At 45.9% G+C, this 13914-nt stretch overlaps 2 protein-coding genes across 4 annotated transcripts in view; both read right to left on the reverse strand.

The window, feature by feature from the left end:
- KAT14 (lysine acetyltransferase 14) overlaps window positions 1-1716 on the reverse strand; it is a 55151-nt gene extending 53435 nt beyond the window's left edge. For 2 of the 3 annotated variants that reach the window (XM_084854792.1, XM_084854795.1), the window contains exon 1: window positions 1414-1716. In XM_084854792.1, coding sequence (XP_084710918.1) covers window positions 1414-1666 — 253 coding nt within the window. In that variant the 5' untranslated portion in view covers window positions 1667-1716. The remainder of the gene's footprint in view (window positions 1-1413) is intronic. The other variant, XM_084854796.1, reaches the window with a different exon arrangement.
- A 92-nt stretch (window positions 1717-1808) lies between these two features.
- Window positions 1809-12392, reverse strand: PET117 (PET117 cytochrome c oxidase chaperone). The gene is made up of 2 exons (XM_084854809.1): window positions 11920-12392; window positions 1809-1955 (listed from the first exon to the last, which is right to left on the reverse strand). Exons 1-2 carry the CDS (start codon window positions 12013-12015, stop codon window positions 1809-1811), a joined length of 243 nt encoding a protein of 80 aa, XP_084710935.1. The 5' UTR covers window positions 12016-12392.
- Between the last annotated feature and the right edge of the window lie 1522 nt (window positions 12393-13914).

Here is a 13914-nt window from a genome sequence, read left to right on the forward strand (position 1 = left end):
AAAAACAATTATCAGATTAATAAAAAGTAAAAACTAACATCCAAAAATGTAAAATCTAAATAACATTCCCAGTTGTTTAGCAACTATGCTGGGGGAAAACAGGAAATGCATACATTAATTGTAATCAATTTTTTGCTTTTCTTTCTGCCTAGATGGCCTCAGTTCATGGATGTTGCTTTTACTATAGCATTTATCTTTTAAAAGTAACAAAAGGGCTGGCACACACCTGCATATTCATCACTCAATGACTGTAACATCAGACAGTGACATGCATGTATGAATATGGTATCACATTTATGACTTTCCTATCATATCATACAATGCTTTGGAAGTAAGTTCAGATGTATGGAGCAATACAGCAATGAGAAATCAAGTGATTTACTGGTTTGTGTGAACTGGCTCTAAAATTAGGCTATTAGAAAGGTGCCTGTATGTAAATATACATACATATGTATGTAAATATACATTTATGTAAATGTATGTAAATACACACACATACATATGTATGTAAATATACATCCATATGTAAATATACATATAAATATAATGTAGTGCCGGAGAAGACTCTGGACTTCCCCTGGACTGCAAGGAGGTCAAATCCGTCCATTCTAAAGGAAATCAACCCTGACTGCTCATTGGAAGGACAGATACTGAAGCTGAAGCTCAAATATTTTGGCCACCTAATGCGAAGAGAAAACTCTCTGGGAAAGACCCTGATGCTGGGAAAGACTGAAGGCAAAAGGAGAAGGGGACGGCAGAGGATGAGATGGCTAGATAGCATCACCGATGCAATGAATATGGATTTAAGCACGCTCCGGGAGAGAGCACAGGACAGGAAGGCCTGGCGTGCTATGGTCCATGGGGTCACGAAGAGTCGGACACGACTGAACAACAACAACAACAACGTAAATATACACAAACACTTCTCTAACAGCATAATTATAGAGCCAGTTCACACAAGCAAGTTTATCACTTGATTCCTCATCACTGGGTAATACATATAGATCAGGGGCGGGCCACATGGGGTCCCCATTGCCCCCCCAATTGAGGTTTACATTTTTTTTAAAGATATCTTTAGTGGCTAAGGAGTGCCAAAAGGGTAAAAATTAGCTTGCTTGCAAGCTAACCTGGATCCTTTTAACACTCTGCAGCTGCTAGTGAGTACCAAAAGGGTCAAAACCTGCTTGCAAACAAGCTAATTTTGACCCTTTAGGCACCATAGCCACTACCAACACCATTTTTAGTATCTGTATTTTATTTTTATTTGGGCGGGCACCTACATGGGGCTTTTCTGGGGGGCAAAAATGGCCCCCGGACCACCCAGTTACCCACCCGATATAGATACATACACAAGCACACAGCTAAAGTACACAAAGGGCAAAAGTTAAGATACTAAAAATTAGGGAGTCTTACTTGCTGGTATCCATTTCTGGCATCTTTCACAGTAATAAGACATCTCCTCCGTCCACAATGTATCTCCTTCATCGCTATTCATGGAGTCCCCACTTTGATCATGACTCAAATCCACTGATGCCTGATCTTCAGATTCTACTATGAGAAGTGTCTCTCCTTCTACTTCCCCCTCTTCCAGCCCTTCCGAAGGCGACGTCCTTGTAGCTTCATCATCATGACAGCTCATCATCTCACTCATGTACACATTATCCATTGTGCTTTGAACAGAGTTACTTTTACTATGTAAGAAGCCCTCTCTTCCAACACTCAAAACACCAGCAATATAAAGATTGTCTCAATAAATATGAATCCAATCAAATTATTGAAGTGAAAAGGAAGATGCCAACTCTTCTCCCTCACTGTTGGGATTCTCTTGCCATTAGCATTTTGCTTCTTTCCATTTCAGATTGTTTAGTCAAAGCAGTCTGGTCCTCCAAAAGACGAAGATTTTCTTGTTTACAATTCTGTCTCTCTAAATCTCTGACCACTCCTTCACGTAGCCTCTGAAAAAAACATGAATTTTTATGTTATCTGTCTCTAATATTATCTTGTTGAAAGACCAGAGGTGTCATGCAGGCTTCCCTAACCTGGTAGCCTCCAGATATGTTGGACTACAGCTCCTTGGCTGAGTCCCTATGTGTGTGCCCAGGAAGGAGCCACCAGCATCGGTAAGGCCAAGCTGAGCCCCTTTCTCTATGGAGGGCGCCAGGGAGGAAAAACATGTGTTTTAAGTGGGTGGGGTGGGACGGATGGTGTCACGGGCTTGGTCCAATGGGGTAATCTGGCCCCTGGACCAAAACTTGTTGCTCTCCCCTGGGGAAAAGGTACCGCTGCAAGAAAGAAAGGCTAACACTGAAACATAACATGCAATCATGAAGTGCAAAAATTACTTCCAAATATAGGTTTTTACACTCTGTTAACTGCAAGAAGTTAAAAACCCTCAAACAGTAATAATTTATTCCACACCAACAAGAATAAATAAGCCACTTGCAAATTACACAGGAAAAAATCATAGCTATCCAAGGATCAATGTCTTGTAACCACAGCCTCAATAATCAATCACCAAAAGCATTCAAATCATGGAAACAACTGACTTCATGAAACACTGGAGCATAAAACAATGGGGATGATTTAAGTTACAAAATGAAGCAGGAACAGAGAAGGAACAGATGCAATAGGGGAGGTAGGGACAATGTGAGCCTTGGCAAGTCTCTGAGGAAGAGAAGAAGTGAGGATAAAGTGACAGACGCAAGCTCTCCTCCTTTGAAATGTATTACATATCACTATTCATTTTTGTTCCTTTTCCTCTCTCTCCCTTCCAGCTCCTATATGAATTTTTTGAGACAAAGATATAAAGCTTTGATACTGCGTAAGACCAGTGGTCCATCTAGCTAGACAATAGTATATTGTCTATATACTAATGCCCAGAGTATGGGAAACAAAGAGAATGAACTTGAACTCTTAATACAGGAGGGAAATTATGACTTGATAGGTATAACTGAGACTTGGTGGGATGACTCTCATGAGTGGAATACAGCGATTGAAGGATATAACTTGTTCAAAAAGAAAAGGAGGAACAGAAAGGGAGGTGGGGTTGCACTGTATGTGAAAAATACATATCTCTGCACAGAAATACAGGAGGATGAGCTCGGTAGCCCCATTGACAGCATCTGGATCAAAATAAAGAGAGCAAAGAATAAAAGGAACCTGGTGGTCAGAGTCTACTACCAGCCACCCAACCAAGGAGAAGACGAGGTGAAACTTTTGAAAAGCAAATAGCCAATGTTTTAAGGAAGCATCATGTAGTAGTAATGGGGGACTTCAATTTCCCCAATATTTGTTGGGAGACAAATTCTGCAAAACATGGCCCCTCCAGGAAATTCCTGACTTGTGTGGCAGATAACTTCCTCCTACAGAAAGTAGAGGAAGGAACTAGAGGATCGGCTATCCTTGACTTGATCCTAACCAACTGAGATGACTTAGTGGATAGCAGTTACAGGAACTGAGCAGTTACAGGAACACTGGGGGAAAGTGACCATGTTGCACTTGAGTTCTTGGTTCTAAGGGAAGCAAAAGCCGAGTGCAGTCAAACGTGTACCCTGGATTTTAGGAAAGCTGATTCTAATAAACTCAGAACAACGATCAGTAAGGTCCCATGGCAAGCGACGCTAACGAGAAAAGGAGTCCAAGATGGGCGGGAGCTTTTAAAAAAGGAAATTCTCAAGGCACAATCACAAAACAATTCCAACAAGAAGAAAAGGTGGAAGACAACAGAAGAAGCCAATGTGGCTTCACAAAAAGCTTAGGGATGACCTGAAAACAAAAAAGGACACAAATAGGAAGTGGAAAGAAGGCCAAGTAACAAAGGAAGAGTACGGGCAGGTAGCACAGAATTGCAGGGATGGCGTCAGGAAGGCTAAAGCTGAGAACGAGCTGAGGTTAGCGAGCGAGGCTAAAAACAACAAAAAGGCTTTCTTCAGCTACATGCATAGTAAAAGGCAGAGGAAAGAAATGGTGGTTCAGCTATTAAATAAGGCTGGCAAAACAATAACAGAGGACAAAGACAAGGCAGTGGTGCTCAATTCCTACTTTGGCTCAGTCTTCTCCCAAAAGAGGGTCTATGACCCCCCCCCCCCCGGCAAAGGTGAAGTGCAGGCTGAAGGGGCAGGATTGCGGCTTGAGATCGATAGGCATATGGTCAAGGAACACTGAATTACTTTGAATGAGTTCAAATCTCCAGGGCCAGATGAACTGCATCCTAGAGTAATAAAGGAACTGGCAGAAGAACTCTCAGAACCGCTGTCTATTCTCTTTGAGAAATCCTGGAGGACGGGGGAAGTGCCAGATGACTGGAGGAGGGCTAATGTTGTCCCTATCTTCAAAAAGGGTAAAAAGGAGGAACCTGGGAACTACAGACCAGTCAGTCTGACATCAATCCCTGGGAAAATTCTGGAGCAGATGATAAAGCAATCCATCTGGAAGCACCTGGAAAACAATGCCGTAATTACTCGAAGCCAACATGGATTTGTCAAGAACAAGTCCTGCCAGACAAAGCTGATCTCATTTTTGATCACGTAACCTCCCTTGTAGACCGTGGGAATGCTGTAGACATCATATACCTCGACTTCAGCAAAGCTTTCGACAAAGTGCCCCATGATATCCTGATGAGCAAACTAGCTCAAAGTGGGCTAGATGAAACAACGATCCGGTGGATCCACAGTTGGCTACAGGATCGGACTCAAAGAGTGCTTATCAATGGGACCTTCTCAAGCTGGGGAGAGGTAACGAGTGGGGTACCGCAGGGCTCAGTCCTGGGCCCAGTGCTCTTCAACATTTGTATTAATGACTTGGAGGAGGAGGTGCAGGGAATGCTGATCAAATTTGCAGATGACACAAAATGGGGCGGGATAGCTAATACTTTGGAAGACAGAAACAAAATTCAAAGTGATCTGGATAGATTGGAGCGCTGGGCAGAAAACAAAAGAATGACATTTAATAGGGATAAATGCCAAGTTCTGCACCTAGGAAAAAGAAACCAAATGCACAGGTACAAGATGGGGGATACGTGGCTCAACAACACTACAAGCAAGAAGGATCTTGGAATTGTTGTCGATCACAAGCTGAATATGAGCCAACAATGTGATGTGGCTGCAAAAAAGGCCAATGATCTTTTGGGCTGCATTCATAGAAGCATAGCTTCCAAATTCCGGGAAGTACTAGTTCCTCTCTACTCAGCACTGGTTAGGCCTCATCTGGGGTACTATGTCCAGTTCTGGGCACCACACTTTAAGAAGGATGCAGACCAACTGGAGAGGGTTCAGAGGAGGGCAACAAAGATGATCAGGGGACTGGAAACAAAACCCTGAGAGGAGAGACTGAAAGAACTGGGCATGTTTAGCCTTGAGAAGAGAAGACTGAGGGGAGATATGATAGTACTCTTCAAGTACTTGAAAGGTTGTCACAGAGAAGAAGGCCAGGATCTCTTCTTGATCATCCCAGAGTGCAGGACACGGAATAATGGGCTCAAGTTCCAGGAAGCCAGATTCCGGCTGAACATCAGGAAAAAATTCCTGACTGTTCGAGCAATACGACAATGGAACCAATTCCCTAGGGAGGTGGTGGGCTCTCCCAGACTGGAGGCATTCAAGACGAGGCTGGACAGCCATCTGTCAGGGATGCTCTGACTTGGATTCCTGCACTGAGCAGGGGGTTGGACTCGATGGCCTTGTAGGCCCCTTCCAACCCTACTATTCTCTGATTCTCTGATTCTAGCTCTGTAGTCTACTCTGACAGCAGCTCTCCAAGGTCTTTCTCAGCTGTGCTACCTGAGATCCTCTTAACTGGAAATGCTAGGGATTGAACCCAGAACCATGTGCACAAGAAATACGTGCTCTACTACTGAGCTATGATCCCTCAGTTGGAGGTGACCAAAACTGAAAACATCACTCAAAGACATGACTGATTTAGTGCCATTATATTTTCTTTACTAATGTAACGATTTTGAATAAATTGTGATTGAATCTTGAGTAATAGCTTCCTATCGTCTTAGCATTATTTGTTGACTTTTCTTTCTGTTAGCAACTCAAAATTTCAGGACTAAGGAGAGCAGCAATTTAAGTAAATAAAATATGTACTGTTCTGACATACATTAACTTTTCTAATTCTTTTGGGAAGCCATGATGAAGGCAGTACATTCCTTAAAGGGGGGGGGGGAGAATGTAAAAAAGTGATCCCTTCTTTCATTGTTCCTGTATCTACTTACCGACTATTACCATCCATGTAATAATAGTCCTAGATCTGCCAAAGACCCCGTAAAAAAAAAAGAGAGAGAGAGATGTGCAGGAAATCTTGGTTCAGACCCCTGTGTGAGTTTAGCAACAGGGCGAGGAAGCCAGGGCAGTCGACTCTTCCCTCCCTACACATAGTAACTGTACAGAAATAATTATAAATAAATTCCCCACCTTCTAATAACAACTTAGTTTTCCAGGTAAACAAACCTAATAATAGGAATAATTTAAAAAGTTATGAAGGTAGAAAGCCAGCAGGAGGCCAGGGGCTATCCAGTGTATTGCACTTAGTGCCACATGTACAACTATTTGCCTGCTGGACAGAAGTCTTGGGTGTGTGCTCGGGGTAATGAGCTCCTGGCTCTCAGGGAACAAGTTCGTTGCTGACCTGAAGAAGCTGAGAGAAGCAGAGAAGTTGGTGGATCTTATTAGCAATGTCCCACTCCCAGGGTAACGGCTCCTTTACAGTCACGAAGAATCGGGATTCAGGGAAGGAGGGCGTCATTCTGAGGAAATGATCCCTTCGAAGGGACCCATTCTTTGGAAGATGAGCAAATATCCTCTTGCACAGAGGATATGCCTCCAGGGGGAGGGGGGCTTGCAGTACTGGGAGATTCGATCTTTAGATACATAGACAGCTGGGTTCATGATGGGAATGAAGACCGCATGGTGAATTGCCTGCCTCGTATGAAGGCAGTGGAAATCACCTGCCATTTAGATAGCCTAGTAGATACTGCCAAGGTGGAGACGGTGGTTGTGGTCCATGTTGGTACCAATGATGTGAGGAAGTGTAGTCAGGAGGTCCTGGAAGCCAAATTCAAGTTGCTAGGTAGGAAGTTGAAATCCAGGACCACCAAGGTGGCTTTCTCTGAATTCCTACCTATTCCATACATAGCACCAGCTAGACTGGCTGAAAGAATGGTTTACATCTTAGCAGTGTTGTCTGGTGATATTATGCTCCTGCTGCAAATGGGGGGCGGGGGGGGGGAGAAAGGACTGTGCTAAGAGACAGTAACTTACAGCAACCTTGCAGTTTAGGCCACTGTTCACACACTGAAGTTCAAAGTTGGGGCTGAGATTGGTTTCGGTTCCCAGCAAAAAATCCCCCATATAAAACAGCCATCAGGTTGCAGCAAAGGTCAGTTTACTTAAATTGCTTCCTCAGTGACCTCTCAGGCTAAATCCAGGACACAGTTGCATGCAAAAAGCCTCATGCTCCAATAATTTGCATGCAGACAGGTTGTGCTTTGAAATGCTCAATACTCCAGTTAAATTTTGTACACCAAGAAAAGACCAGAGTTAGAAAGAGCAGGGAAGCCTGCTTTTGCTGCTATCTTTTGTTTCCTGAGTGGACATCTGCTTTCCAGTCACACATACAGTAAGGGCGCAATCCTATGGCCGCTAGTCAGTGGCTAGACGGCCATAGGATTGGTCGGTTCCTGGAGAACCACTCTCCACTCCCTCCTGTGCTGCCTTGTAGGCAGCATGAATTCCCCCCCCCATGCTTTGCGCTTGGAAGAGCAGCATGGAACGGGGAAAATGGGGCATTCCTGGGGGCAGGGAGGTTGGAAGTGCCAGTACAACACTTCCTATGTGTCGTCCACCCTCCCCACAGCATGCTCCAAGGTCCCACAGCTACACAGCCGCAATCAGCTGTCTAGCCGCCACAGCAGGACAGCTGGAGCATGGAAGAGATGCACTTCTCTCCGCTCCTCCCACCCTGCAGTGGATGGGTAATTGCCTCTGAGTTTGGAGGCGGCCGCCGCCGCCGTCGTCCCCGCCCCCCCCCCCCCCGGATTGCTCTCTAAAATATTGGTTTTCTCCACTGATTTCTAAGGGAAGCTCTCACTTTCAGCTGGGGGGAGAAAAAGTAAAGACGTGTATGGAAATCAGAAAATCAAGTATGTGTTGTTTCTTTGCTCCTATATTTCTGAGGAAAGAGAGGGGGTGACAGGAAAGAGAGAACATGGAAAGGGAAATGAGAAGACATGTAAGATTGTTACAGAGAAGAAAAGGAGATCTCCGGGTGGGGAAGGAGGGCAGGGAGGAGAAGTACATTTGCACAAAAATAATTGTGGTGCTTTATAGCCATTGTTGTTGTTCAGTCGTTCAGTCATGTCCGACTCTTCGTGACCCCATGGACCAAAGCACGCCAGGCCTTCCTGTCCTGCGCTCTCTTCCGGAGTGTGCTCAAGTTCATATTAATTGCATCGGTGATGCTATCTAGCCACCTCATCCTCTGTCGTCCCCTTCTCCTTTTGCCTTCAGTCTTTCCCAGCATCAGGGTCTTTTCCAGAGAGTTTTCTCTTCGTATTAGGTGGCCAAAATATTGGAGCTTCAGCTTCAGTATCTGTCCTTCCAATGAGGGTTTATTTCCTCTAGGACTGACTGATTTGACCACCTTGCAGTCCAGGGGACGCGTAAGAGTCTTCTCCAGCACCACAGTTCGAAAGCATCAATTCTCCGGCGCTCAGCCTTCCTTATAGTCCAGCTCTCACAGCCATACATTACTACTGGGAAAACCATAGCTTTGATTAGACGCACCTTTGTTGCTTCTGACTATGCTGTCTAGGTGTCCCATAGCTTTCCTCCCAAGGAGCAAGCGTCTTTTAATTTCATGGCTACAGTCACCATCTGCGGTGATCTTGGAGCCCAAGAAAGTAAAATCTGTCACTGCTTCCATTTCTTCCCCTTCTATATGCCAGGAAGTGAAGGGGCCAGATGCCATGATCTTCGTTTTTTTAATGTTGAGTTTCAAACCAGCTTTTGCACTCTCCTCTTTCACCCTCAACAAGAGGCTCTTGAGATCCTCTTCGCTTTCTGCCATTAGGGTGGTATCGTCTGCGTATCGGAGGTTGTTGATAATTCTCCCAGCAATCTTAATTCCGACCTCTGATTCATCCAACCCGGCATTTCTCATGATGTACTCTGCATATAAGTTAAATAAGCAGGGTGACAATATGCAGCCTTGTCGTACTCCTTTCCCAATTTTGAACCACTCGGTTGTTCCACGTCTGGTTCTTACTCTTGCTTCTTGACCCTTGTACAGGTTTCTCAGGAGACAGGTAAGGTGGTCTGGTACTCCCATCACTTTAAGAATTTGCCACATTTTGTTGTGATCCACACAATCAAAGGCTTTAGCGTAGTCAAAGAAGCAGAAATAGATGATTTTCTGGAATTCTCTTGCTTTCTCCATGATCCAGCGAATGTTGGCGATTTGATCTCTAGTTCCTCTGCCTCTTCGAAACCCAGCTTGTACTTCCGGTAGTTCTCGGTTCGCATACTGCTGAAGCCTAGCTTGTAGGATTTTGAGCATCACCTTGCTGGCATGTGAAATGAGCGCAATTGTGCGGTAGTTTGAACACTCTTTGGCGTTGCCCTTCTTTGGAATTGGAATGTAAACTGACCTTTTCCAGTCTTGCGGCCATTGTTGAGTGTTCCAGATTTGTTGGCATATTGAATGCAGCACTTTAACAGCATCATCTTTTAGGATTTTAAATAGCTCAGCTGGAATACTGTCATCTCCGCTAGCTTTGTTGTTACTAATGCTTCCTAAGGCCCACTTGACTTCACTCTCGAGGATGTCCGGCTCAAGTTCAGTGACCGCACTATCATGGCTATCAGGGACATTCAGATCTTTCCTGTATAGTTCTTCTGTGTATTCTTGCCACCTCTTCTTAATCTCATCTGCTTCTGTTAGGTCCCTGCCTTCTTTGTCCTTTATCATGCCCGTCTTTGCACAAAACGTTCCCTTGAGATCTCCGATTTTCTTGAAGAGATCTCTAGTCTTTCCCATTCTGTTATTTTCCTCGATTTCTTTGCATTGTTCATTTAAGAAGGCCTTCTTGTCTCTCCTTGCTATTCTCTGGAACTCTGCATTCAGTTGGATATATCTTCCCCTTTCTCCCTTGCTTTTCACTTCCCTTCTTTCGTGAGCTACTTGTAAAGCCTCATCAGACAGCCACTTGGCTTTCTTGCATTTCTTTTTCTTTGGGATGGATTGAGTTGCTGCCTCCTGAACAATGTTACGGACCTCCGTCCATAGTTCCTCAGGCACTCTGTCTATCAGGTCTAACCCCTGAAATCTATTCCTCACCTCCACTGTGTATTCATAAGGGATATGATTTAGGTCATACTGAATGATTTAGTGGTTTTCCCTACGTTCATCAATTTAAGCCGAAATTTTGCAACAAGAAGCTCATGTTCTGAGCCACAGTCAGCTCCAGGTCTTGTTTTGACTGACTGTATAGAGCTTCTCCATCTTTGGCTGCAAAGGACATAATCAATCTGATTTTGATATTGACCATCTGGTGATGTCCATGTGTAGAGTCGCCTCTTAGCAAAGCTTTTCAGTTAGTTATGAAACCTGACGAGTACCATGCAAACACTTGCACAAATCAATGCTTGGAAAAATGCCTAAAATAAATAATGCACAATGGACAACTTTACCTGTGAAATTGTCACTTACTGCATCTGTTTTGCTTTGATCTGTGCAATGCAATCTTATGCATGTTTACTCAGAAGCAAGTCTCACTGTGTTCAATGTGGAGTCTATTCCCTAGTACATTTGTCCAGAACTGGGGCATCAGTGATAGAGGATGCATCCTATACTCATTTACCTGCAAGCCCCATTAAAACTCAGTGGGCTTACTTTTGAGTAAACATGTTAAGATATCACGGTAAATCTGAGACAGCTTGTACAAATATAGCCAATGCAGCAATACAAATTTACACTTTGGTCTAGGAGCTGGGCCTGCAAGTCTTTAATCAAATGCTTTTGTAGTAATGTGCCTGCCAATACATATTGTATATTGCTTACATGTCCCATTTTATATTTATAAGATGAGGAAAGGACAGTGGCAAAAGGAGCCCGGAAGTCCTTGCAACCACCTTAGTTATTTCCTGGGTAGCAGTCAGAGACAGAAAAAAGCTATTCAGTCATTTGGAGACAACTTTCTGGTTCCCTTTGATACTACTTTCCACACAAACACACACACACACACACACCACTCCTCCCCAGGGGAGAGCAACCCATAAAAAACAGGTCTTCCCAGAAACAAAAGATGGCCAAAAAAGGAGTTCTTGCACTATATCACGCCTTACTCCATGTGAAAAAGATGATTGTTCTGAGTACATTAACCTTTTCACCACGCCAATACAGCACATGATCCCAACATTGCAGGCTGTGACTAAGCGAGTAGCCATGTAGTCCGCTGTTAATATTTCAGAGTAGGGGTCTGAGCGGAGTTCGACTTCCAGCCAAAGAGCCCCAAACCCCGATGCAACACGCCCCTTAGTTAGCAGCAAAAGTAAATCTACTTAGGGCGCTATGTTTAGACAGTGAAAAGGCCTACAACTCCCAGCATTCCCCAGCCAGCAAGGGTTTCTCTGTCTAAACATGCACAGGATTGCGCCCTTAGATTGTCTTTCAAGAGACCTTCCAATCCTCATCCGGCTCAAGCTCCGCGGCCCGTTGATTTACAGGCAGGCCCATCCCGCCGCTGCGTTTAAAAACTGAGGGAGAAGCCCTCTCCCCACAGGGCAATACAGGGGCGCGGAGGGACCGAGGGGGGAGGGGAGCCTGGCAGCGGGCGCGCCACGCCTTCTCCGCGAGCAGCCGCGACTCGAGCCCGGAGGAGGGAAATGGCGCCCGCCCGCCGAAGCCCTGGGTCGCAGTCACCTCTCTCAGATGTCTCTGCTGGGCGTGGACGCCCGCGACGACTCCGCCCGAGAGCAGGACGGAGGCACCCAGGACCACCCGCGAAGCCGTCGACATGGCCCGGCTCGCCCGGGGAGGCGGAGGGCGCCGCGCGGCAGCGCCGGGGAGGCGAGCGGCGCGCTGCGGGGCTCCGGAGCAGGGGCTGGCCAAGTGCCCGCTCACGCCGGCTCCCGGGTTGGCGGCCGCCCGCTCTCAGCGCCGCCGCCCCCGCGATGTTGCGGGGCGCGGCGGGGGACTCGCCTCCTGCTGACGTCGGCGGGACGTTTTTCGCGGCTTGAAACGGAGCGCCGAAAGGGCGTCACGCCGAATAAGGAAGGCGCGCGCGCGAAAGAGCCGCTGCGGGAAACTCGCCCGCCAGCCCGATTCGCGCCGCTGCCGGTCGCAACCAGCCAGGGGCTGTCCGCGCCGCCAGACGGCCGCTCTTCCTCTTCCCTAGCACGCCACCGCGTCGGAAGCAGCCGGAAGTTCTGTCCCCGGCCAATGAAAGCATTCGCCCACCTTTTCTCATTAGACCCGGAAAGCCGACGAGCGAGCGCCGCCTGCCTTCCGTGTTCACTGGCCATTTCTGGCGTCGCTAGTAGCGAAAACACACGTGTTTGTATGTCAGCAGAAGCCTTTTGTCTGCAATTGAGTGCTGAGGTTTAAGCATGGAAGAACCTAATAGGACACCTGAACTGGACTGACCCTTGCTCTGCAATTTGGGGTGTGTTTTCTGATGGGAGACGTTTCCGCCTAGAAATCCAACCTGGCCATCAGGAGATTTTTTCTGGAAGAAGGTAAAATGAGGATCCCGGAAATAAAAAATGGATCCTCATGTTTTCATATGATTTTTAAAGGGGAGAACCCCCAAACCACCATCCAATTACAGAGCACATCTGCCTCCACAGACTGAAACAGAAAAATCACGGATCCTACGCTTCTGGGTGCAGCCACGGCTCAGAAACAGATTTGAGGCTGGGATCCTCTTGATTTCGTATGATTTTTACAGAGCAAATCCCCCAAATTGCAATCAAATCACAGAGCACATTTGCCTCCACGGACTGAACCAGAAAAATCACGGAACTGCCACTCGTTGGCACAGCTATGGTGCAAAAACTTGATCCAAGGCAGGGATCCTTGTGATTTTTGCAAGAAAGATATCCCAAAACACCATCATATCACAGAGCACATTTGCCTCCACAGACTGAACCAGAAAAATTGAAGATCTGCCACTCATGGGCGCAGGCATGGCACAAAAACATAGATAGGAATTTTATATGGGGATCCACATGAAACCATGGCCAAATCATATGTCCCATGTACTAAACCCATTTACTGATCCTGTACTTGACTGTTCCACTACAGTACAAAAGCACTGATTTAAAGCACGTATCCTCAGAACTGACCCTTAAAAATCATAGATCCTGTGATCACTTTTTAAAAACCATGGGTTTTTAGGAATGAGTGCTAGTGCACGCTGCCTGATCACTTGCTGTGAGCGAGAGGAGCTAATTAATCCAGGAATGTTTTGTCCTTTGTCATGATGCACAGACAAGGAAGTCTGGCTTGTCTCTTCCAGAACAAGCCTGAGAACCCCAAACCAATCCGTGGCTTATTTCTCCAGGTTGGTGAACAAACCAGAGTTCTTGGTTTCATGTCACAACAAACTAGCAAGGGGCCAGAACATCCCCGGGGTGTTTCGGTGCTTACACAGCAGAGGTGATCAGGCAGTGTTAATCAGCACACTGCCACGCTTGCAGCCCAGGATTGTTGTAATATATTTACCAGGCCTCTTTCTCCAAATCCATAATCAAATCAGCTCTCATCCTTCTATACTCACTGGCCTCTAAAAAGCATGTGTCCACTGGAGCAAGGTGTTCCCATGGACCACCATCAACAGGTATATGAGGAATGGATCCTCATGAATCATCTGAATAGTTTCTGCATGGAACACCTAAAATCAAATGTTAAGTCACA

Source organism: Heloderma suspectum, chromosome 4 (assembly GCF_057233095.1).
Source record: "Heloderma suspectum isolate Gila_16-S chromosome 4, 16-S_ref, whole genome shotgun sequence".
In the NCBI taxonomy this organism is placed as follows: Eukaryota; Metazoa; Chordata; class Lepidosauria; order Squamata; family Helodermatidae; genus Heloderma; species Heloderma suspectum.